Below are 23883 nucleotides of genomic sequence, written 5' to 3' on the forward strand. Positions count from 1 at the left end.
TTTGGTCAACAACTTCAATGCCCTTTTTATACTTTCATTAATGTTATTAGGCTTTTTATTATGCTTTTATTGTACATTTGTAACTTTTGCTAAAATTCAAATTAGATAACCTTGTGTAGACATTCATTACAAAACATTTATTGAGTACCTTGGTAAACTGGTCAGCATCTAGTTGCAAGAAAAGTAAATAAACAGTTACAGTCAAAGATATAACATACTTTGCAATTTGGAGATTTAATAAGTGGTTTTTAATGACAGCATGGTGACAACTTTTCCTCAAAAGGTAATAATCACAATTGACTTTTGTAAAAAGTGGGAGAAGGAAGTCACATACACACATACCCGTGTGTGTGTAACGCGCACACCCCTGCCCCCCATCAGTGAAAATTATCTGAATTTTACATTCCAGTAAGTAACTGGCATTTTCTTGGCATACCGACCCGCAGGGGATTACAAGCTGCAGTGTTGTGTATCAGCAGAGGATGTCAAGTGGATTCCGGTATTCTGTTACTTTGATGTCACTGCCCAGCCTTGTTTTGGTCTTTTCCTTGCTAACAGATACCACAACATCATGTGAAAAAAAGAGAATTTGTAATAATTTCCTTTGTAAACAGCATATTTCTTGCTTGATAATGAAGACTTTGCTTACAGAAGTCCTCGTGCTATTTTGGGGCCATAATTGGTTGTTGGTCTGCTCATCCTTCTTGGTTCTCCAGGGCAAAGGTGACCTGGAGCAGATTCTAAGAGAGGACGGATGGGGCAACGACCTTAGAGATCAAAGATTAGACAGAGCAGTGCCTTCGGAGCGCTAGATTTGGAATTAAAAAAAAAAAAAAGAAGAAGAGCAAAACTCTATATAGTGAAAAATTAACTTTACGCGAAGTAAAGGGAAGAGTTGAAGCAGAGCTATGACTTTTGCCCTCTGCTCCCAGGAGGCGATCTCTAGGCATCTAGAATGTCCCACTTCATAGGGATGTCTTTGCTCTGAGGCTGGGGCTGGCGACTGGACAGTCTAACGGTGTGATTTGTGACAGCTTTGGAACACGCTGTATCAGTTCCAGCCTCCAGAGGAGCTGAAGATTATGGGTCAAAAGTGTGGGCAGTGTGTGATTGAGCCCTAGTAAAAGCTCCCGGACTCCAAGGACTTGGTGGATAAGGGTCACTGGTTGGCAACACTCGAGGATTGTCACACATTGTAACCCGGAGGAGGTAATGCCATCCAGGACTCCACAGGAGATGACGAGAAGCTTTGTGTTGCCCCCCCCACCGCAGATTTCACCCCATCTGTCTCTTCTTTTGGCTGGTTCTGATTTGTATCCTTTCGTTATAATAAAACTTTTACTGTGGGGCGCCTGGGTGGCTCAGTCAGTTAAGCGTCTGCCTTTGGCTCAGGTCATGATCCTGGCTGGGGTCCTGGGATCGAGCCCCATGTTGGGCTGTACGCTTAGTGGGGCTCCACTGCTTCTTCCTCTCCTTCTCCTTCTGACCCTCCCCCCACTCATGCTCTCTCTCAAATAAACAAATAAAATCTTTAAAAAAACCCACCTTTAATTGTAAGTACAGTGCTTTCCTGGGTTCTGTGAGTAGTTCTAGCAAATTATCTTGAGTAGGTAGTGGGATCCCCAAACTTGTCTCTGGTGACTGAAGTGAGGGCAACCTTGTGAGCACTGTGCCTTTCACCTGTGAACTTTGTCCACCTGTGTCACTGGGGTCAGACATCATTGCATCTCCCAAAACCTGATTTTAGATTTAGATTTTGGCACTTTCTAGCTTGGTTACTTCTGTCAGCCTCAGGGATTTTTTTCCCCCTTAATTTGGGGGTCACCCCTGTTCTATTTTCCTTACAGAGTTAATTCTTAATGTGTGTAAAAGAATACGCTACTTAAAAACTGTGATGGGCCATCAAGATATATTAATATGACCACAGTGGACGTAAATGGTGGGGATGAATGTAGCAGAGGCGTGAGTGAGACAGGCAAGACTTCATTCCATCATTCATTACACAAATAATTGTTGTGTTTCTATACTGTCTGCAGAGTGCTAGGGAGATAAGAGTGAAGAGTCAAGGCCCTGCCCCTGTGGGGCCCATATTCTACTCAGGGAGAGAGAGAATGAGAAGGCAAAAGTGGCAAATGATCAGGCTGTGGTCACTGTTGGAAGCAAAGAGTGATATGGCAGGGCGCGCTTCCACTGGAAGAGACAGAGTGACCAGGAAAGAGCTATCAGAGGAGCTGACATTTGAATAAAGATTTTAAGGCAGAGAACTAGAGTGTTTTTTAGGTGGGAGAATAGCAAGGGCAAAGCGCCTGAGGTGGGAAGGAGGTCGGTGTGTTCGAAGAATAGGAGGTAGGTCTTTGTGGCTGGATTGGGAGAACATAAGGTGGGACATATGCACGGGTCAGATGATGAAGGGCCTTATTTTCCAGGAAAAGGAGTTGGGATTTTTATTTTAAGAGTGATGTGAAGCTAAGTCGATTTTAAGTAGGCAAGTTACATGAATTGCTTTAAGAAGACATTCCAGCTGCGGCCTGGGGAAGAGCTGAAGCAGAGAGAGAGGTCATCAGGAGACCATGCAGTTATTCAGGTGAGGGCCTGGCAGAGGACAGATAGAGAAATGGTCGGATACTAGCTATGTGCTTTTGAAGTAGAGCCAGACGCCTTGCAGGTGGATTAGACGGTGGCGCTGGGGAGGACACGAGGAAGAAAGGTGTGTTGGGTCCTCTGGGAAGCAGATGCCAAGGAGTGGGGAGTGTAAGAGGTATCAGAGGTGGGGTATGTCTATGAAAAGAAAGGGGAGAGGAAGCAGGACTGGTCAGGGAGAGCCTCGGTCTGAAATGCAGGTAAAATCTTGGGCAACCCGTTGGGGAACTTCAGGGCAAAGGTGTCTTGGGAGGGGAGGTTCCATTGGGCAGAAATGTCCGGGCCCTAGTGACCCCTCATGTTGCTCTCAGTCATTGGTGGGGGGCTGCCTGGGAGGAGTTTGCCCCGGCTTAAAAACTGAGACAGATCCTGAAGTTTCTACCAGCTGGAGGCTGACAGCTGACTGCATTTCTTACAGCTGATCAGCAAGCTCTCGCCTGAGGACAGATCCAAGCGGGTCACCGCCATGGCTACCAAAGTCCATCCCTTGTATCATGTGGACCCATCCCCCGGACACATGGTGGGGGGGCGGGTAGCCCTTCCAGAGTCCTAGTGAGCTCTCTTCCTAAAGGGACTTAGGAAAGGATGGTCTGTGGATTAACCGCAGGCTATTGCTGCAGCTGGTCTTGGGGCTGCAACTGATAAATGACTGTCTCCCTGCTCCATTATCCACTCCAAATTCCACTGTCCCTCTCTGCCAGAGATTATTCCCACTCTCATCTCTGCTGGCCTTGATGGCTTGCCTGGTGGAGAAACCCAAGCCCTTATTCTTGAGGCGGTCTGAGACCCCAATAACCTCACCCTTCACTGGCTGTCCTGGGCTTGCCATTCACATCACAGTCAGGCAACGGAGTGCCAAGAGGTGCCCATGGGGATCACCCGAGTTCCATACATATTCCTGCCCCATGTGTTTAGTAGCATTCCATCTCGTTTTGCTGGGCAGGCTCAATATCCCTGTCTCAGTCCCCACTCAAAGCCACCACCTTGCGTGTCACCCAGGATATGGGCTAGAGCAGTACTCCTAGGTATCCAACGTATTGTCTCCAGAACAAAGAGGTCCATGAGGTATTGTGCTTCCTTTGTGGATGCAATATGACGCAGTTTGTCTTTTCTTTATAGGAGATGTCCTAGCATGCCTCTGACCTCTGGATCCCCCAAACTATTGCGGGGGAGGTCCCTAGAATCTTCATAGAGCTTATATCACACCCTCTTGAGTGAGTGTGTCTTACCAAGACTTCCAGGGGCCTTCTTGTTCCTTCTCTCCAATCAGCACAATGCCACTGATGCGGTGGATCAATGTGGTGTTCTCCGGGATGTCCGCATGGTCTAGATCTTTTCTGAATGTATCACGACAGAGATTGGGAGAGTTGTTATAGCCTGGGGGAAAAGCCTAATGAATGTTGCTCAGTCCATGTGAATGCTGCTTCTGATCCTCTTTCCTGATTGGGATACAGAAGAATGTGTATGTTACATCGATGGCCACATGTCATGTATTTGAAGTCATATTTATCTGCTGTAGCAATGAGACCACATCCAGTGTGGTGGCCGCAATCAGGGCTTGAATTGAGCTCACTGTAGTCTACCGTCATTCTCCAGGATCCATCTATTTTCTGTAGGAACCGGAGTGGAGAATTAAACAGAGTTATGATAGAGACCACTATCCCTTGAGATCCTTAAGGGTGGTGCTGATTTCTGTCTTCCTTCCAAAATGGGATATACATATATATAATTTTTTAAATTTATTTTTCCCCTTTCAATTCATTTAATTTCAACAATCTGTCAAAAAAGAGCCAATAAGCAAATATTGAATTACGCTTTGTTGAGTTTTTCAAACCCTCCACTGCAGACTATAAAAACGTCTTGTGCGTCTCTCACCCTGATCACCCTGCTACTTTTCCATATTCCACGGGCCACGCATAGATGCAAAGCCGGCACGGTCTACTTGGAGCCAGTAGACAGGAGGACGAGGAGACCTGATGAAACACTTACGGACAAAATATAGTTCACTGTGGGGTTGAAGTTCGTCAATATAAAGAAGGAAGCAACAATGACCAAGACCAGAAATAGGGTGTTGTTATAGAAGATGGAAAGTGTTGTGGCTTCAGAGTCAGCAACTTCCCTCTTCTTCCACAAGATTCTTTCATCTTTTTCCTTTCGAGACATCTTTCTGTTATCAGCTTCAGAAAGTTTTCAAGTCGCTTCTTTGGCAACAGCATCCTCCCTCTTCTGTGCTACTAGATGGGGATGGTGGACATGATGAAGTCGTTCTTGAGGAAGAGCGTGGAGGACTTGGCTGAGAGGTTGCAGCTGAAATCCTGCAGGAGCAGATCCTCCTCAGATTGCTGCTTGGAGCCACCTTTGGGGGCCATGGTGGAGCTCATATTTTAAATTGAAGTGTAGTTGACACAATGTTACATGAGTTTTAGTATACAACATAGTGATGGGACAACTCTGTATGTACGCTGTGCTCACCACAAGGGTAGCTGCCGTCAGTCACCATACAACACTGTTACAATAGCATTGACTAAATTCCCTGCGCTGTACTTTTCACCCCCATGACTTATCCCATAATTGGAAGCCCATACCAACCCCCCCCAAACACACCCCTTCACCCTTTTTGCCCACCCCTCTAACTCTCCTTCTCTCTGGCAACCACCAGTTTGTTTTGGGATATTGTTTTTTATTTACCACATTGCCTTAGAGGTGTGAGAATGGGGAGAGAGGCACAATTTCAGAAGCTTCCCCACTGTGATAGCTCTTATCGCATACACCAATGACCCAACATAGTGACTTTCCCAACAGCCAAAATCAGTTCCAGTTACACATATAGGAATGGGGCAATGACCACCAGGTGGGGCCATGGACCCGTGGAGCATCTTGCGATGGATTTCAGCCAGGACTCCATTTTGATGGGTCAGGAGTCCATCAGTCTAGTCCACCAAGCAGTCCATGTCCACAATGACAATTTCAGGTCTCTGAATATCAGGATCATTTCAGACCCTATGTCATACTGGATACTCCCCCCTCCTCTGGTTCACAGTTGCCCAAGCAAATGGCTGTTCAGGCCCTTTGCCAGAAGGACTGGTGGAATTATTACAATACATACTTGCAGTAGGGTCCTTCTTCCTGGGGACTCATCCACATTTTCATTCAGTAGATTTCAGGTCTGAAAACAATTTCAGATGTAGGAACTGGGCAAGGGATCATGACATTTTTTTAAGTGTCTTTAAAACATTTTATATTTAACTGTGGTTTAAAGACCTATAATAAAACTTATCATCTTACCGATTTTTAAGTGTGCAATTCAGTAGTGTTAAGCATATCCACGATGTTGGGCAGCCCAGCTCTAGAACTTTCTCATCTGGCAATACGGAAACTCTGTACCCATGAAACAACAACTCCCCGTTTCCCCCTGCTCGCCCCCCAGCCCCTGGAAACCACCATTCTACTTTTTGTTTCTATGAATCTGACTACTTTAGATACCTCATGTAAGTGGAATCATACAGTATTTGTTTTTTGTGTGTGTGTCTGGCTTAGTTCACTTAGTAAAATATCCTCAAGGTTCTTGCGTTGGGCTCCACACCGGGCATGGAGCCTGCTTAAAAAATAAAATAAAATGTCCTCAAGGTTCATTCACGTTGTAGTATATGACAGATTTCCTTCCTTTTTAAGGCTGAATACTATTTCATTATATGTATATATAGCACATTTTGTTTATCCATTCATCCTTTGATGAACACCTGAATTACTTCCGTCTCTGGCCCATTGTGACTAATGCTGCTATGGACATGGGTGAGCGGATATGTCTTCAAGATCTTGCTTTCAATTCTTTTGGGGATATGCTAGGAGTGGGATTGCTGGATCATGTGGTAATTCTGTTTTTATTTTTTTGGAGGAACCACCATATTGTTTTCCATAGTGGATGCACCATTTTACATTGTTACCAACAGTGCTCAGGGGTCTCAATTTCTCCACTTTCTTCTAGCTGGAGACTGTTCCATTCTCTTTATTATTTCTCCCTCAACTTTTGCTTGCAAAAGGATTCCATATTGGTATTGTTAGCATTCTGCTTGGAAATCTCCTTAGCCACCTCCAACAAGTTTATTACATTCATTTTCTATTTTCCAAGTACCACAGGTTTCATAAATTATTCCACTGCTATATAGCAAAGACGACCCTTTCCTCTAAGCATCCAATAGCAATTTCCTCCCTGCTCAGCCAGCTGTACTAATAGTCTTCTTGCTGCCTGCCCTTTTTGCCTCTGTCTGCTCCCTGGGCCCAGTGCTAATGCATGTGTTTTTTTAGGTTTTAATTATGGCCATCTTCCACTTCCACGTACCAATTTCTGCTTCAGTATCTACTGCTGAATTGCAAATCACCCCCAAACTTAGTGGCTTAAGACAACAACGATTTATTCATTTCTCACAATTCTGTGGGTTGATCGGACAGTTTGGTCTTCAGGTCTTGCGTGGTGTGCTGTGTTTCGCCATGTTTGTGTGGAGGCTTGGATGTCGGGATGATTCTATGTGGTTTCAGGACCTCTTCCCCACGTGGTCTCACATCTTCAAGAATGCTCGTCCAAGCTTCTTTTATGCAACTGAATTTTAAGAAGCCCAGGCTTCTTACATGCAGTGAGGGAACTGCAAGACCTTTTAGGGCCTAAACTCTGGAACCTACACAATGGCATGTTCTGTTGCTCAAAGCAAGTTACAAGGCAAACCCAGATTCAAGTGGCAGTTGGAGAAAGAGCAACGCCTCTCGAGCAGAGGACCAGTAAACTCACATTGCAAAAGAGCATGGAAGGAGGCTGGTTCGGCAAGGACCATTATTTAAGGATTTTCCACACTTATTTAAGTTCAAGCCGCCTGTTAGGCACTGAAGTAGAGATGTCAAATGGGCACGTGGCTGTGTGTGCCTTGATCTCCGAGGCGGGCTGGGGCCTGGAAAGTGAATTTGGGAGTCATCTACATATAGACATGATGCTTCCGTGAATTGTCCTGCCCACCCGGTTCCTGGTTGCTGTGTAAGTTTGGACTGTGGATGGGGAAGGGTGCGAGCGGAGTGCAGCTCATTGCAGCCAGAGCTGGGCGGGGCGGGGGAGAAACCTTCTGTTCCGGCGGTGGCTCTGCGTCCTCCTCTCCACTCGGGCAGAGAGCACTTCGCTAGGCTTCTCCTTCCCTTCCCACCTCAGTAGAGCCCCCAGTGCTAGGGATGAGGTTAGGAGAGCTTGCCTGCACGCAGAGGACGGAGGGCAGGGAAGCGTTCTACTGCCCTGCTTTGCCACCTACAGAAAGGAACCCGGGAAACTGAGGACCACGTTGCCCTACTCCGTCTCCTTTCTGTTGTGCCGCTTTCCTGCCAGGTGGGAAAGCTGCACGAGGAACCCGATTCTACCCCTCCTGGCTGTTCTTCTCAGCCTTCATCTAGAAGACAGTAATTGGGCGTCATCACAATACTTGGTTAACCCAAACCTGATCACCTTTATTTTACACTTTTCTGTGTTTCTCGGGAAGAAGGGGGCTCTTCGCTCTCACTGTTTTAATATCTGGAAGAAGGGAAAGCAAGAGTGAGGCTGAATCTAGCATTTCTGAAAGAAGGAGGTGATTTCAGAGTTATTCCAAACCAGCTGGAAAGACAGGGGAGACCACCCCAACTTGTCCAAAGCAGGAAGCAAAGAGGAAGAGGGATTAAGAGTTGGAGACTGGGGTGCAGATCAAGATTCTAGTGCTACCCACTCTTTTAGGAGTTACTCTTCTCCGTAATTGTCCCCCAAGAAAGGGAAAACTGCCTTATGTGCCTCGTTCCCATCACTGCACCAACCTCTACCCTCCTGATAACTTAGGAGGAGCTGGGAATCTGTATTCTTTCCAACCTTAACGCCGTTTTCCGCACATTTGTTAACTCTCCAAGATCCTATTTTTAAACTGGGTCTGCTAATTTTTGTATTCTCCCCCTGCCTGCTTCCAGGGCGGGGTTGGGCTGGGGCTGGGGCTGGGCTGGGGCTGGGGTGAGGCATGTACAAGAGTTTCTGGCTCCATCTCTCATTTCCTGAGCTGAGCTGGGTTGTACTAATTGACCTCAAGGGTCTCAGCTGTGCTAAGCTGGGTGTTTGTTAGATCTCGTTAGGCTCGTGATTAGTGCAGAAAATCTAGGTCAGAGGCAACTGGTTGGAGTGATGGTCTCAGGGGGCGTGAATAAAGGCGGGGAATAGCAAACAGGTTCCTGGTTCTGTGGGTGGGGTGAGCCAGGGACAGGGACCGGGGAGACTGGTGTCATACACACAGACGGAGAGACACAGGGTCACGTGCAGAAAGGCGCTCAAACTCTTGGATGCGCGAGTGTGCTGGAGTGTGTGTGTGTGTGTGTGTGTGTTGTATTTGCTCCCGCGTTTACTCGGGTTTCTTTCCAACCTCTCCTTATATGGTGTGGCTCCAGAGCGGGCTGGGGATTGGCTGCTGTGCTTGGGAGACTGGGAGCTTGGAAGAAAGGAGGAAGAGAACTGTACCGAGCAGGGGCTGGGAGTGAGAAGGGGAGGGGGCTGGAGCCGAGCTCCGAGCTTCGAGCTTCGAGGGAGGGCCGTGGAATGGGGCTGGGTCCCCTGCTTGCCTGTGAGGTGTAGAAAAGGGAGAGATTTTGGGGGGATGGTTTTGGTGGAATATACCGGTGACAGAGGGACTGGGAGCTAGGGTCAGAGTTCCAGGCTCAGCAGGGCATGCTCTCCGAAGGACGGAGCAGGAGTTAGAGAAACTTGCGGGGTTCTCCACTTTTCTTCTCGCCCTGAACAGCCTACAGCTCTGCGAAATCGCATGCACAGGAACCCATGAGCTCTGCAGGTCAACACCGCAGACATTTTCCTCCTGTCTCCCAGACGGCTACTTCACAAGCGAGGGCGGGGGAACAGGCAAAGTTGAGGAAAAGGCCACTGAAATGTGAAATGGCATTTAGTTCTTCACCTCTCTCCACTCCTTACCTCGTTTCAACTCTGCGTCCTGGATTTCCCCATCTCCCCATCCTAGGGCCTCCCAAAAGATTCTCCCTTTTCCAGTTCCTTTGTGTAAGAAAGAAATATAGCCCAATTGATGGGAGAGGGAAGGCAAGGAAGAAAAAATACACATCCTGAAGCAGGTCCGCTGGCAACTGTGTGATAAGCGAGTGGGCTCACAGACCCCCTGCCCAATCTACCCACTTCCCAGAACCCAGCAACTGGGAGGGAGTGGAGGCAATATGGCAGGTGAAGAAACTGGGCTGGTAGAATGCGGGGAGAGAGGTCTGGGCGAGGGGAAGCTGGGCTCCCGGTGCTCTCGTCGTCCCGTCCGCCCACCTTCAGGGTCCCAGGGGCAAGGCTGGCTTGGTGCTGACCCCCGCGGCTCCGGAGGACAGGCGATCTGGCGCCCCGCCCCCCGCGCCCCCCATCTCCAGCCGTAGCCCCGTCCCTGGCGCTGCGTGTCCTTGAAGAAAGGGCGCGGGCACTGCGTGGGGCAGGCGGCCTCAGTCCGCTCCCGCACTACAACAAAGTGGCAGCGATCAACCGCGGGCCCGAGGTCCCCTAGAGCCCTCGCTGTCCCCAGGCCAGCGTGGCGTTGTCGTGGGCACAGCCGCCGCAGGCATTTGCTCAGTGTCCGCGGCAGGCATTTCCCTCCGGCCCCTTTGCCCACCCGGCCGCCCAACAGGAACGCTCCATGTTGCAGATGAGCAAACGGGGCAGTCAGAAAGCTGGTGCCTTGCCCGGGGGCCTCATAAGGAAAAAGTCAGAATCTGAACCCAGATCTGTCTGGTTCCCAAGCTGGGCTCCTTTCGCTCCCCTGCGGCCTGGTTCTGGGGCCTGGGCCTTAGTCCCCGCCCCCCCCCGAAGCCCCCCATCTTTCTTTTCTGCTCCCCTCACCTGTCATTCTCCTCCCAGGGCCTCCCTGTGTCCTCTAGCTCCCCTGGCAGCCACAGGGAATTGGCACCTTGGGACAGACACGTTCTTCCGGCTTTTGTCTTTTTCTTCATTATGTGGGAGCAACCAGGAAGAAAAAGAAGAGGGAAAGTGCTGGTAAAATAAAATTAATACGAAGGTGGACACTTCTACAAGGAAATAGTTTAACCTTGATTTTCATGATTGGACAACAAGGGGGTCTACCGAGCATGTGAGTTTAGCAGAGCGAGGCCTGTTGGGAGCATGGCAAGTCTGCAGACCCAGATTTCCTCACCTGCTACCTCAGGAGACCCTGGGCAGGACATTTAGGTGGCGCTCTGGTGTTCTCTCCCTCACTCAAGTAGGATACATACTCCTCGGGGAAGAGACTTGTTTAAAGAACTACAGGCCAGACCTGGGGAAAACCCTTCAGGATCGCATGGTGCAAGAACCTCTCTTCCATAGAGACTGTTTAACTTGGAGACATCCCCCATCGGGCTTACTTGGGATGCGTAAGTAACATCAGAGCAGGAGATTGGGAATTGAAGGGTCTGCGCTTCCCCCAGGGGATTTTCCTTTTCTCCCTCCTTCCGCATCTTCCTGAATGTCACATTGGGGCAGCCTCACCGCCAGCACCAACAGGCCATCTGTCCCCACGTTCTCCCCTTTCACCCCCAAGAGGAGCGCTAGGTCTTGACTCTTGGAAGCAAGAGGAGAACCTAGGGAAGAGGGTCAAGGGGCTAGCAAGGGGTGCATATACTTCCAAGTGGCTTCTAACCCCTTTAGTTGATTCGTGAGGCTCTCTGTCCCCTTCCTGTCAAAACCCACTCAGCTCTCGCCTTCACAACCCTTCTCTGGCCCCTGTCACTGTTGCTAATCTGATCTTAGGAACTTCAGAGGGAAGAAGCAAACAAAACAGAATGAGTGTGTGAAATCCACCGTTGACAAGAATGCAGGGGGGGCCTGGCCAGGAGGGTGGTGGCGTGAGCACAGAGATGTTTTGCTGAAGTCGGGGCCTGATGAGTGTTGGGAGAGAGGTTTGAGGAAGGAGAAGGAGAGGCTACAGGAAACCTAGCTTGGCCAAAAGAGGAACCTGGCCACACGTTTGGTTTTCCCCTCAATCCTGCCCAGCTTGCATTGCAAATCAGTTTCGTTCTTAGTGCGGTTCTTCTGTGGGGTCAGCCGCCCCTAGTTCCCCTGCACTTCCCCCCACCCCCACTGAAGGACCACACCATTCCAACTGTCCAGCACTGGATCTTCGAGTCGGTGTCGGGAAAGGTGGGGAAACGAAGGGAAGACACATGGCAAACAAGATAGCCAGGCAGCTCGGTCTCATTAGAGGGTATGAGTAAGAAGCTGGTGTGTCTGGTGGGATCCCACAAATCCTACTCAGGGCGGGGACAGATGTCACTTCTGTGTGCACAGTTGGCAGTGGCTTCCGTATCCCCAGGGTTAGAGCTGGACAGCTGAAATCTCACCCTCAGATTGAAAACCTGGAATGGGATGGAACAGAAAAAGGCTCCCCCGCACACTTGGCTTATGCACGTCCTTGGGAGCCGCAGAAGGTTCCCTGCCGTGTCTGAGGGGTGGTGTGTGTAAATGGCCAGACTATGCCTTTATTCCCCCCTCTCTTCATCTAGGTGAGAGCTTCTTAATACTGCTGTAGGGGTCACCTCCTCAAATCCGAGGCAACTGAGATGCCAGAGAAACAGCCACAGATAAGGAAGGAAAGGGGGGTAGGGGGAAGGTTGGGCAGCAGCAAGAGCAACGAGTTTGTGGTTTTTTTTTTTTTTTCCTTTTTTTGACTGAGGTAAATAAAAAAGCTTTATCCTGCAACACTTGGAGATAAGAGTCCGTGTACCCCACCCCCCAAGTTCCAGCCGCCATCCCCCTCGTTCACATCAGGCTCTTCCGGTACTGACTGTGCTGAGTGGCTGGTCTGAGGTGGGAGTCGGGGGTCTGCAGGTCCATCTGTCTATACAGGTCCCTCAGCTCCCTGACTTCCTGCAGCACCCTCTTTGCTTGGCTCCAATTCGACGATGCCTCTCCCAGCAGCCGCTCCGTCTCCAGCAGCCGCTGCTCTGACTCAGAATCAGGAGGGGACCCCGGGGGGTCCTTGGCCTTTCGCTTCCCATCTCCCAGTCCCTGAACCTCTGTCAGCAGCTCCTGAGTCTTCTCCAGTTTCCTGGCGACCAGGTCCTGGATCCGGGACAGCTGCCCCGGGTGGGGTGGAATGAGGCCTGGGGGGTCCCCGGCCCGCAGCTGGAGGGTGCAGGCCGGGGCAGCGTCCCGCTGAGACAGGATCTCCTCCAAGGAGGCACAGCGGCCTTTCTCTGCGGGGCTCAGCTTCTTGGGGGCCTGGGGCGTGTAGGTGGCCCCTTTGTCTGGCTTTTCCCAAGCCCGCGGCAGGCCGCTGGCTCGGTCTGAGGAGGGCTGGATGCGGTCTGAGTCTGCTCTCCGCCGGCTGCTGGCCAGATGGGCCACAGACTTATCCAGGTCCACGCGAAAGCTCTCTGCGCAAGAGGCTGGTTCCTCCGGAGAAGGGTCTTCCTCCTGGATCAGGTCCAAAGTCAGCATCCCGTCCGAGGTAGAAGTGGAAGCCTAGGGAAGGAGAGGGCGGGGGTGAAGGGGTGAACTGCCATCAGTAGGCTGTTCAGGAGTGACTGTCTGAAAGAGGCAAACTGGCCTTCTCCCTCCTCCATCCTGACTGAGCCCTTTGACTTTCTTACTGTTTCTTATTCCTTCGATAGTGATTGGAACTTTTCTCTGACTGTTCTGTGATTTAAAGTAACTTCTCCCGCTCATGTCCCATACTCTCCCTTTTACTATAAACCTCCTGAAGAGTGCCTTTTTTCCTCCGTCTTGGGGACTCTAAGCACCAAATGGGGTTTGACACACACAGGATGCTGGGCACAGCGCAACTGCTGTCCTCTTCCGTCTGTGTCCTCCGGACCCTGCACCTCACCAGCCTCTGCCCTTTAGAGCTCAGAACCGTGCGCCTTAGAGTAAAACTTGTGCGATTTCCAGAACACTACCGTAATAAAAAACAACAGAGGTACTATTCAGCACCTCAGGTGTATCGATGTAGGTGCTGTTTCAGTCATTCATTCCTCACAGCAGCCCTTCAAGGCGGGCATGGTGCCTGCCCCCTTTCCTGCTGAAGACGTGCAGCCTCAGGGAGGGAGTCAGGAGAGAGTAAACTGCAAAGCTAGGTTACAACCTGGTTCTGTCTGACTCCAAAGCCTGTGTTCTTTCTACTATACCCGACTGCCTCTCTCTCTCTAGAGACCGAGAGCTCGGACAGTGAGAGGAACCAGCACTTGGTGTGTTGCGGGGTGGGGGGGGGGGGGGGCGTGTCACGGTGATCCTTCCTCCTGGAAGTGACTGCAGGGCCTGATGCCACCGCTGCGCAGTTAACTTCTACTCCGTGGCACAGCACTCACCTCTTCTATGTTCGCTTTCCTTGTGGGTAGATCTCATTTTCCACCAAGAATGATACATTTATTGAGGGCAAGGACTTTTGAACTCATAGTAGGTGCTAAATAAGTATTTCTGATTTGGAGGAATCAGGCAGGGGGACAGGGTGAAGAGACTTCCTGAGCCTTTGACCTTGGTACCACAAATGCCTCTGGTGGGCTGAACACTCTCGTCTGAGACGGACCCACATGGAGTTGGTCCTTGAACAAGTTTTACTTTCTTACAATCTTACGTACCACGGCCATCAGGTGTCCCCGAGTTGGGGGGCGGCGGGAGTGCTGGATTTTTGCCCTGTCTCGAGTGGGGTGCGCCAGATAGCTGTCCTCCTCAACGGTGACCTGTAGAGATGCATTGTGAGTCATGGGCGCTCTTCAGAGAGTGTAACCAACCCAGCATCCCCCGAACATGCCCGGACTGGGAAATAAACCCACCCCATTGACTGGTTCTGAGACAATCCAAGGGCAAGGCCTTTATTGCATGTGCGGGGGCTCCAAGGCTGGCCCCAGGCACCACGAAGCATGGAAAGAGGAGTTGGCGGAAAGACTCAGAAGGAGGGACAATGGGGTTTTCAGAGGGGGCTAAAGAAGCATAGCTCGGGGTGGGGGGGGAGCAGGTTAAGTGGGGTCCACCCCCAAAGCTCCCCCTTTACATGAGTCATGGGTACTGCCTCTGCCCTGGTGCTCCTCCCCTCCACATGAGCCCCCCTGACCTCATCCAAGATACGGTTCTTGGCTCGGGTGATAGCAGAGTTGAGGGCATTGATCCATGATTCCTTCTCTTCTGGACTCACGGCCAGGAAGATCAGGTTGGGAGCCTGTGAGGGGAAGATTCTTGGTTCAGCCAGCGTTTTAGGGTTGGTGCCTCACTAGGAAGGGTGAAGAAATAAGGAATTATCATCTCATTCTCTTAGACCCAGCTCCTAGAAGGAGAGAGATTCTGCTTCCAGAGTCATCCACAACCTAAGGAAACCAGCCTCTAGTCCTAGAAGATGCCACAGCTTAGGGGTTGTTTTAGAAATGACCAAGGAAGAGCTAGGAAGGGTAATGGATATTACTATGTCACTGGAGATAATTATAGGAGGTTTGACAGTTAATAAAGGACAGGTACTAAAATAAAGATCTTTAATGTTTGAGTAAACAGAAAGTGACAGGAACTTCCCTGAGTCCCCTCAGACAAGAGAAATTAGATTCAGAACTTATCAGGGTACGGGGAAAGTGATTTTCTTCCAAGAGATGTATGATGTATGTGTGCCTGTGTGTGTGTGTGTGTGTGTGAGAGAGAGAGAGAGAGAGAGAGAGAGAGAGAGAGAGAGAGAGAGAGAGAGCTGATCTCTGTGGTTGGATAGTTTAAAGGCTGGCTCGCCTGGAGGGAAGGCAATGGCCACAATATTCTCAGGTTATATAACAAAAGCTGTCAGGAGGGCAAGTGTGGGGCCTCTGGGCCCAGAGTGGGGGGAGAACCTGAAGGGCAAGGGTGTTCTCCTCTGCCCCCGACATGCAAGCCGGCCTGGGTTCCAGGGGCCCAGGAGGCAGGAGAAACCTACCGTGTTGCCGGGCTGTTTGGAGTGGGCAAGAGTAAACTTGCTATGATTTTTCTTGCTCCTGCTCTTGGATTTCCGGAGCTCTTCACACTTCTCATAGTCACTCAGGTCAAACACCTCTTGAACATTTTTCTCATCTTTTACCTAGGGGAGGGTTCGAGGTGAGGTGCTGAGGAGAAGACAACTTCATGCCTTCCCCCAGACTGTTAATTTAGGCCGGTTCTGGGAAACAGGATGAGCCTAAGGAGAGGGGAGGGAGCACAGGGTAGGAGAGCTCTCTGACCCAAGGCCCACACAGGCCTGAGAGTGGGCATGGTCCTGGGGCAGCCCTCAAGCCCCGACTCCTCCTGTGGGTTTCCATGTAAACCCCTTATCCCCTTATCCACACTCTCTTCGGCTAAGCTCCTGTTTCCAGAGCCCCAGGATCTCTCTCTTCACTATGACCCCTGTTATGTCCTTCAAAAGACACGGCTTACGTGGTGGCTAATAGGTTAATCCTATCATCCTGCAGAAAGCAAGACCTGGGAGGCTGTTGATCATCCAGAGGGAGGAGATAAAAGCAGGGTCAGCATCACGGGATGTCTCCAGGCAAATGCTACCTCTGGTCTCCCCCATCTTATTAAATGTTTACACTGTTGCTTTATTTTAATTTTAATTGATTAATTTTTTAAAAAAGATTTTATTGGCTAGAGAGAGAGAGAGCACAAGCAGGGGGAGCGGCAGAGGGAGAGGGAGAAGCAGGCATGCAGGCCTCAATCCCAGGGCCCTGGGATCATGACCTGAGCCGAAGACAGACGCTTAACTGACTCCCTACACTGTCGCTTTTTTTTTTTTAAAGGTTTTATTATTATCATTATTTTTTAAAGATTTGTTTATTTGCAGAGAGAGACACAGCGAGAGAGGGAACACAAGCAGGGTGGGTGGGAGAGGGAGAGGCAGGCTTCCCGTGGAGCAGAGAGCCCGATGCGGGGCTTGATCCCAGGACCCTGGGATCATGACCTGAGCCAAAGGCAGACGCTTAACGACGGAGCCACGCAGGTGCTCCAGGTTTTATTATTTTTTTTAAGTAATCTCTACATCCAACATGGGGCTCGAACTCAGAACCCCAAGATCAAGAGTCGCACGCTCCACTGGCTGAGCCAGCCAGGGTTTCTTACCTGACTCCCTCCTCAAATATATATTATTCTAAAAAGAGTCATCGACCTCCTTCATTTCAGGAGCTTCAGCACCACAGAAACAGTAGTCCCCTGTGTTGAGTTTGTTCAGACAAGCTGAAAAATATACCTGTAGTTCTTACCCTACTCCTGCTCTCCGAGCTACTGAGACAACCCGGCCTAGCCCTTGCAGGCTCTGAGAGCCACTTAAATCAACCACCTCTCCCTAGACAAAGATGCGCTTACACTGTCCCTGGAGGACATTTCAGACTTGTATTCTGCTACTTCTTTCCATGGTTCCAATTTTGAGAGCCTAAGTGCCTTCCTGCCTGGAAGTTCTCCTTTGTGTCTAAACTGAGCCCTTCCTGCTCGTGGTGTCTCTCTTGCACCCTGGTTCTACCCTTCGCAGCGTTAGCCAGCATGTGGCCCTTCACCCTCTTGCTGAACGTCTCATCAGAGACCACAATTCTCTCTCCATCCTCTGACCCCAACCTCTGTGGAGTGCCACAAAGCAAATCCCAGTAATACTTCTGCCGAGGTCTCTTGAAAAATCTCTCCGTTGTTTCTCCTCTCCACTAAGGTGTTCCCCACAGGCCTGAGACTCTGAAGCTGTGGCTCACGGATTGTTCTGGCTTACAAGAGGAGAGGAGAGGGACTTAGTCACTGGCCCAGATGAGCAGCCTGTGATTAGAAAGCCCTTTGTCCCTCTACCATTTGAGCCTGGGATCGGAAGACCCTGGGAACGAGCTGCGTGTTTTCCTGGGATGAGAGAGGAAGAGCGCGAGTGCTTGTCAAAACTAAACAAACAGATAAAAGTAGTCTCCTATCTCCCTTGGAAGACACCCACCCTCCCTGATTGGAACTGTTTCTCAAGCGTGAACTAGGAACTGTGTGCACGCAGGTGACTTCATCTATTCCCCTGGTTCTCAGCAGCCTTGAGGTGGGGGAGTGAGTCTCTCTTCCACTCCCCCGCCCACCTCTGGTCTTGCATCTGCCTGTCCTTCAGACTCACCGCTGGGGCCAGGGGGCTGACACAGAGGCGGAGGGCTCATCACACAGCCTCGCTGGGGTCAATGGCTGCTCATACATCTGCCTGTTTGTGTTGGCCTGGAGTGTCTCCCCCATGGCTTTCCCCTTCCAGGGCTCCCCGGCTTGAGGCTAGTAAGTGACCAGAGGCCCGGGAGGCTTGTGGATGGGAGCAGGGAAGGTGTTGGCAAGGGGTATCTGAGAACAATTCCCAGAAATGTGGGGCAGGGAGGGAGGATGATGCATCAGCCCTGCTGTCCTTCTTCCTCAGTCTTGAGACTATCAGCAGCCGCCAGGACTCAGAGAGGGAAGTGCTGGGTGTGTGTACGGAGCCAGGGGAGGAGAGTTACTTGTTCTGTTTTCCTTTCAGGAAGGGAAGGGAAGGGAGAAGGGAAGGAAAGGGAGGGGGGTATTCTGCCTCAGACACGCTGACAAGGAGCTCCAGGAAGGAGACAGTGACAGAGGTTAGGCCGAGGTAGGAGAAAGGACAAGACAAACGGATTCCAGTCCCACGGCAGATGGACAGCTCCGAGACCCTCGTCCCAAAGTCTCACTTATAATTACCCATCTTCCAAAGCTAGCCCTTCCTTTCCCCTGGGCCCACTGAAAGGGATTTTCCCTTGCCAAAAAAGATGCCCTGAACCCAATTTCCTCTACCAGGAGATCTCCCTAAGAGCTAGTTTCTCTTCCTATACATCAGCCCCATGATCATAAGGTGCCCTTTGAGAATGAGGAAAATGATTAATAACAACAAATACAGAAGGATTTCTTTGATGGAGGTGGTGGTGGGAGACCCCCTTTATGAGGAGAGGTAACAAAAAAAGACTGTTGAAAATTCGAGGGGAGAGGGTTAGGGATATTCTTGCATTAACACATAAATTACAAACATTATACTTTGTATTTTGAAAAAAAACCCTTGAATCTATTAGCTCTGGAGCTTGTGGGAAGTGGACAGAATAGAGCCCAGAGTCCTCTGTCAGCTTCACCCTTAGCCCAGGCCTGCCGTAGCATGGAAACGGGCTCCAAAGAAGAGGAGTAACAGTAGGCTTGTCCCCACTTCTCCTGCACCCTTCTCAGCAGGGGGCCCCATGACCAGTCAGATGCTCCTGACTCAGAGGACACCAAGCCTTGGAGGCTGAGGTCATTCGAGCCTTCCCCCTGTCTCTGTACTCCTTCATCCACAAACAGGGAGCAAGCATGCTCTTTCGCTCCCAGACTCTTTTCTTTGGACAAATACAAACAAGAAAAGATGTCTTGTTCCTTCTACCCTTTCCCTGTTCTCATGGTTCCTCTCTGACGTGTGGGAAGTTCTCCCTGATTGCTCACCAGAGTTTCCTGCCATTATGAAGTTCGGGGAAGACAGGAGATACCCTTTGACACTTGCTTATTATTACTATTTTTTAAACTGGAAAGCCAGCAAAATGTGGAAAAACCTTCTACAGGATTTGGGATTGGGTGGAGGTGGCCCTTAAGAAGAAATCCTGCTGTCAAAGTCTTCTCCCACTGCCCTCCATCACCAAGTTCCCAGCTTGGTGTAAACAGTCAGGTCGAAACACCCAAAAGAGGGATGGCTCGGGCCTGGGCACAGCTTAGCTCTCCCCTACTTGCCTAGGTACATGTTCTGTTCAAATGAAGACTTTCTCTAGGACTGCGCATGTGTCTGTTTCAATACCATATAAGGCTTTATTTACCTAAATATAGTCTACTGCAGAAAGCAGAAGAGGTTAGAACTCAGGGTGGACTTCCCAGTTGGGGGGGGGCACAGGATTAGGGGAGGAAGGGCCACCCAACCAGGGGAGCACAGGACAGTGTCCTAGCCTAATGTGGACATTCTCAGAAGTAGGGGACTGGAATGACTTCCAACTCAGGGAAGGCAATGTCAGTTTCTCAGGTGTTACTGATCTCAAGAAATAGAGATAAAAGGGAGAAGAGTGTGGGTTCAGTGATCTGGGCTCAGGTTCTGAATGCCGACTGTGGTTTTCATTTTAACTACCCAGGGACGGACAGGGGTTCCTGACTCCATTTGTCTCCTTTCTGATACAACTGGGGGAAGTTATGAAGAGGGTGGAGAATGAGTTCCTTGCTGCTGCTGCTGCTGCTTCTTTTAATGGAGTGGGAAGCATACAGGTTAGGAACGTTGGCTTCAACAGAAATAACTGCCACTCATAGATACTCTGCCTGAGGTCATATGAGACTGACCCAGGGTTGTGTATGTGTTTTCTGTGACTGGGGCAGCTGCAGTTGTGATATGACCCGCATATGCCCCCCCTGCTAGAGACAGGACCAAGGAGGTTCGCTGGCTGGGGGCAGGGGCACGGGAAGGGGTGAAGAAGAAGCTGAGCAGAGTTTTTCAGCAGCCGTGGCAAAGAAAAAAAAAAAATCCTACCTCCAGTTAGCTGCCAGGATAGGGTAGGGGGCAGCAGGGGACACTCAGAACTTTTGGGACACCTTGGGGGGGGGTCATCGTCGTTGTCAGAAAGGTGTTTGCCAAGAAAAATCATTAAGTAAAATGCCACGCTCGACTTCGATTTCTAACTCGGGTCTTCTGGAGAAAGGGTGACCTTTCTCTGCAGATCTGACAGGGGTAGAGACCAACCGAATTGCTGAACTTGCTTGTGGAACAAAATGGGGTGGGGGTGAGGGAAGCGGGAGGCGGAGGTAGGTGAGTCCCCTGTGGAGGGACAAAACGGGGAATGTGAGGAAGCAGGGACAGCGGAGGCAGAGGGCACCTACCTCCTTCTCAGAGATGTACAGCTGGTCCCCCTTCAGCACCACATAACGGTTTTTCCAAATCTCCCTGAAAATCCCTTTCCCGCAGAATTTCCGGACCCAGCCGACCTTCTCCGGCGGTGCGGACGGCTGGTTGCCATCCTGAAGCCCCTGCCCCAGGGCAAGAGCAGAACCTTCCGGTTAGGTGGCTATCGCCTTCTCCTCGTCTCATTCCGGCCCTCACGACCCCCCTCGGCTCCCCTCTCGCCGGCTTTCCCGTGACCGCCCCCCACCCCCCCCCAGAGGCTGGACTCAGGGCGCCCCGCGTTCGCTCCCCACTCCTCGGAAGGTTTTCACTCCGGGCAACTCTCTACCCCACCGCTGCCCTCCCGCTTCCCCCACATAAACAACTCCAAGTGCGAGAGGAAGGGGCCGGGGCCCGGCCTGGGCGGAGGGTGGCCTCCGGCTGGCCGCCAGGTCCCCCGCCCCCTCCCGCAGCCTCGGTCCCCGCCGCGCCGGGATTAACGGCATTTTATTTTATTTCTCATTGTCTCGGGGCCGCTGCAGCGCGCACGCAGGCGGCGGCCGGCCGCCCGGGGGAGGGGGCGCCGGGGGCCGGCGGAAAGTGAGCCAAGTCCAAGCCCCCGACCCAAGTCCGCACACAAAAGCCCCCCCCCTCGGCGGCGCCGGGGCCGCGGGGCCGGGGTCCTCGGAGCGGCCGGCGGCGGGCGCGGGCGCACTCACCCTCTTGGTGGAATTGTTCTTCTTCATCATTCCGGGTGGGCGCGGGCGCGGGCGCGGGGGGAAGGGGCCGGCTGGCGGAGCTGCCCCCGGCGCCGCCGCCGCCGCTCCTCCCTCCCTCTCCCGGACTCTCCCCTTCTTTGTAGCTCCGGTTACACTAAAGGCCGGCCTCCCTCGCACTCGCACACACACGCACGCCCGCTCCCCGCCCCTCGGCGCCCTCCATCCCGGCGCCCACGCGGCCCGGGCCCCCGCGCGCCCCCGCCGCCAGGTCCCCGGGCCGGCGCGCTGTGGGCGGCCCGGCCCGCGCCCCGCGGTTCCATCCGCCGGCCCGCTGACGTTGCGAGTTCAGAATAAAGGGCGAATCGCGGAGCCGGAGATGGTGCGCTCCCCCACCCCCCTCCTTTGTTTCTGACTCGCTGAGGGTGAAGAAGACAGACCTAAACCCAGCGGGAGAGCGGCTCCCGGGGCGGGGGACGGGGAGGGGGGCTGGTCCGAGGGACCCACGCTCGCACCTGCGGCCGGAGCCGGGGGTGGAGCCCGAGACAGCGACCCGCTGGACCTGCCCAGACAGCCCGCGGAGGCGGCTGGAACGGATAATGGAGAGAGGTCTAGGAAGACCGAGATAACCTAGATCGAGATCGTCTCCCTCCCAAACACAAAAACAAAAACAAGAGCGGGAGGTGGGAGGGCGCCCGCCTTACCGAGAACCGGCATCTGGAATTCACACTCCCTGGGTGGTAGAGATAGTGGCCTGGGTAGGTCAGGTGCTGGGGAAAAGTTTTATGTTCCCAGAGGACTGGGGTACTGGTTGGTGTGTAGGGGCACGCGGGGGGAGTGGAGTGCATAGTAATCCATATTGCTACCAGTTTACAAAGCCTCAGGCCTTCTTTGAGCCTCCTAAGTATGAAGTGGATATACGTATGAGCTCCATTGCACATAGAAGTGAGACTCAGGATGGCCGAGGGATATGCAGACACACACGCTAAGTACTGGCAGGAGTAGATTTCTCTGTCTCCAAAGCCATTGTCCAGAGTACCATGTGGCTTTAAATATAAGCTCCAGGTGAGGCTTAAACTTCCTATTACCTGGGTATCTCTTCCTGCTGCACTGACCTGGAAACATCCCATCCGAATCCAGTGGAGGGAAGGGCTCCATGCCCAGAGGATGCCCTGACTAGGGGAAACCTCTGCTCATGCCTCCCACACCAGATCTGCCTCAGAGCTTACAGACTTATATTAGGAACTTCATTTTTTTCCAGTACAGATTTAAGGGGAGGTGGGGAGTCAGGAAACCCAGGTTTGGGTACTAGTTTCATCATCACGACTTTGTGGCCTTCGGTCAAGTCACTGAATTTCTTTCTTTTTTAAAAAAATTTTAATTTTAGATTTTATTTATTTATTTAAGAGAGATAGGAGCAGAGGGAGAGGGACAAGCAGACTCTGCACTGACCTCAGAGCCCCAGGCGGGTCTCCATCTTACAACCCTGAGATCGTGACCTGAGCAGAAACTAAAGAGTTGGGGGCTTAACCCACTGAGCCACTCAGGCGCCCCAAGTCACTGAATTTCGTTAGAACTCTGTTCCTCAACATATTAACTGGTGAGGGATGAGCTGCCAATTCCCTCAACAAGGAAAGTTAGTGGGATATAGGAGATGACCTGTCGAAGTCCTGTGAAAATCTGCAAGTATTGTCCTCTAGAGCTAATTATTGAACAATAATAAGCTAACAGACACATTGCCTGGCATATGGTAGACATGCAACGACCAAAAAATGAATACAAATCCCTGGCACACAAGAGCAGGGAAAAGGAAGAACTCTTTTTTTCTGGAGATGTCTCAAGATAAAAGAAAGTATTGACCAATTTTGTGGTTTCAGGAATGGGGTGGTCTTGGCTTTTTCTGGCATCTGTCAAATGAAGGAGGGGCTTTTCTCTTTTCCCAGCCACCCCCTTTCCTCCTCATCCAATAATATTCCTCTTAACCTCTTTCCATTTACCACAGTAATTAATGCCTCTATTTTAGACTGATACAGAAATTTATCATTTCAAAATGCTCTTAGATATAATTTCTTTAAATCTTTAGTGCCACCTTGTGAGGTATGTGGAATAAATATTATTCCCATTTGGAAAATGAGTAAACTGCATGGCAACTCAATCGACTTGGCCATGTTTACAAAGTTACTGGCTAACTGGATTAGAATCCAGGTGTTCTGACTCCAGTCTACTGTTTAGGCTTTGTGTACACACACACACACACACACACACACACACACACACACACACGCCCTCACCCACCTCTCCCCTTCCACCATCTCTATTTCTCACTCTCTGTTTAAAAAGTGCTTTAAAAAGAATGAGAAAATCCAGGGTATCTTCATAAGTAAGGAAGCCAAATGTCCCAGTGTACTGGTGAGGAAAAAGTAGCAGGCATGCTCTTTTGAGGGCTTGCTGGCCAGGCAGATGAGAGCAGTTTGGATTTACAGTTTAAACAGATTCTGGCTTATGGGAGACGAGAGATTCATTTGCCCCATCTTCCTTTCTCCTCCTTTCAAAAGTCAACAAATATCTGAGTGTCTGCTGTATGCAAGGTAGTGGGGTCCTTTGTGCTGGAGCTTTGTGGAACATCAGGCAGAGGGACTGCTAAAAAATCAAAACCCTCCAAAGTAATTTTCAGATTCCAGAACAGATGCATGTGGGCT

At 50.9% G+C, this 23883-nt stretch overlaps 1 protein-coding gene and 1 pseudogene across 1 annotated transcript; both read right to left on the reverse strand.

Moving 5' to 3' along the window:
• Positions 1-4578: 4578 nt before the first annotated feature.
• On the reverse strand, positions 4579-5009 carry LOC114197357 (translocon-associated protein subunit gamma pseudogene; annotated as a pseudogene).
• A 7300-nt stretch (positions 5010-12309) lies between these two features.
• On the reverse strand, positions 12310-21481 carry PLEKHO1 (pleckstrin homology domain containing O1). The gene is made up of 6 exons (XM_028088259.2): positions 21188-21481; positions 20468-20614; positions 15558-15698; positions 14724-14828; positions 14251-14352; positions 12310-13138 (listed from the first exon to the last, which is right to left on the reverse strand). The coding sequence occupies exons 1-6, from the start codon at positions 21215-21217 to the stop codon at positions 12434-12436; spliced, it is 1230 nt and encodes a 409-aa protein (XP_027944060.2). The 5' UTR covers positions 21218-21481; the 3' UTR covers positions 12310-12433.
• Positions 21482-23883: the final 2402 nt, after the last annotated feature.

The sequence above is a fragment of the Eumetopias jubatus genome, unplaced genomic scaffold (genome assembly GCF_037043125.1).
Source record: "Eumetopias jubatus isolate StellerSeaLion01/CBP00866 unplaced genomic scaffold, mEumJub1_p1.0 scaffold_4, whole genome shotgun sequence".
NCBI classification, from domain to species: Eukaryota; Metazoa; Chordata; class Mammalia; order Carnivora; family Otariidae; genus Eumetopias; species Eumetopias jubatus.

Bases quoted from the DNA above. Each gene is read 5' to 3' on its own strand.
- PLEKHO1 (XM_028088259.2), bottom strand. From the start codon at position 21,217: ATGATGAAGAAGAACAATTCCACCAAGAGG. The intron at 15,699-20,467 runs GTAGGTGCCCTC...ACCCTCCCCTAG, and splicing joins TGTACATCTCTGAGAAGGAG to GTAAAAGATGAGAAAAATGT. The intron at 14,829-15,557 runs GTAGGTTTCTCC...TTCCCCTCACAG, and splicing joins CCAAACAGCCCGGCAACACG to GCTCCCAACCTGATCTTCCT.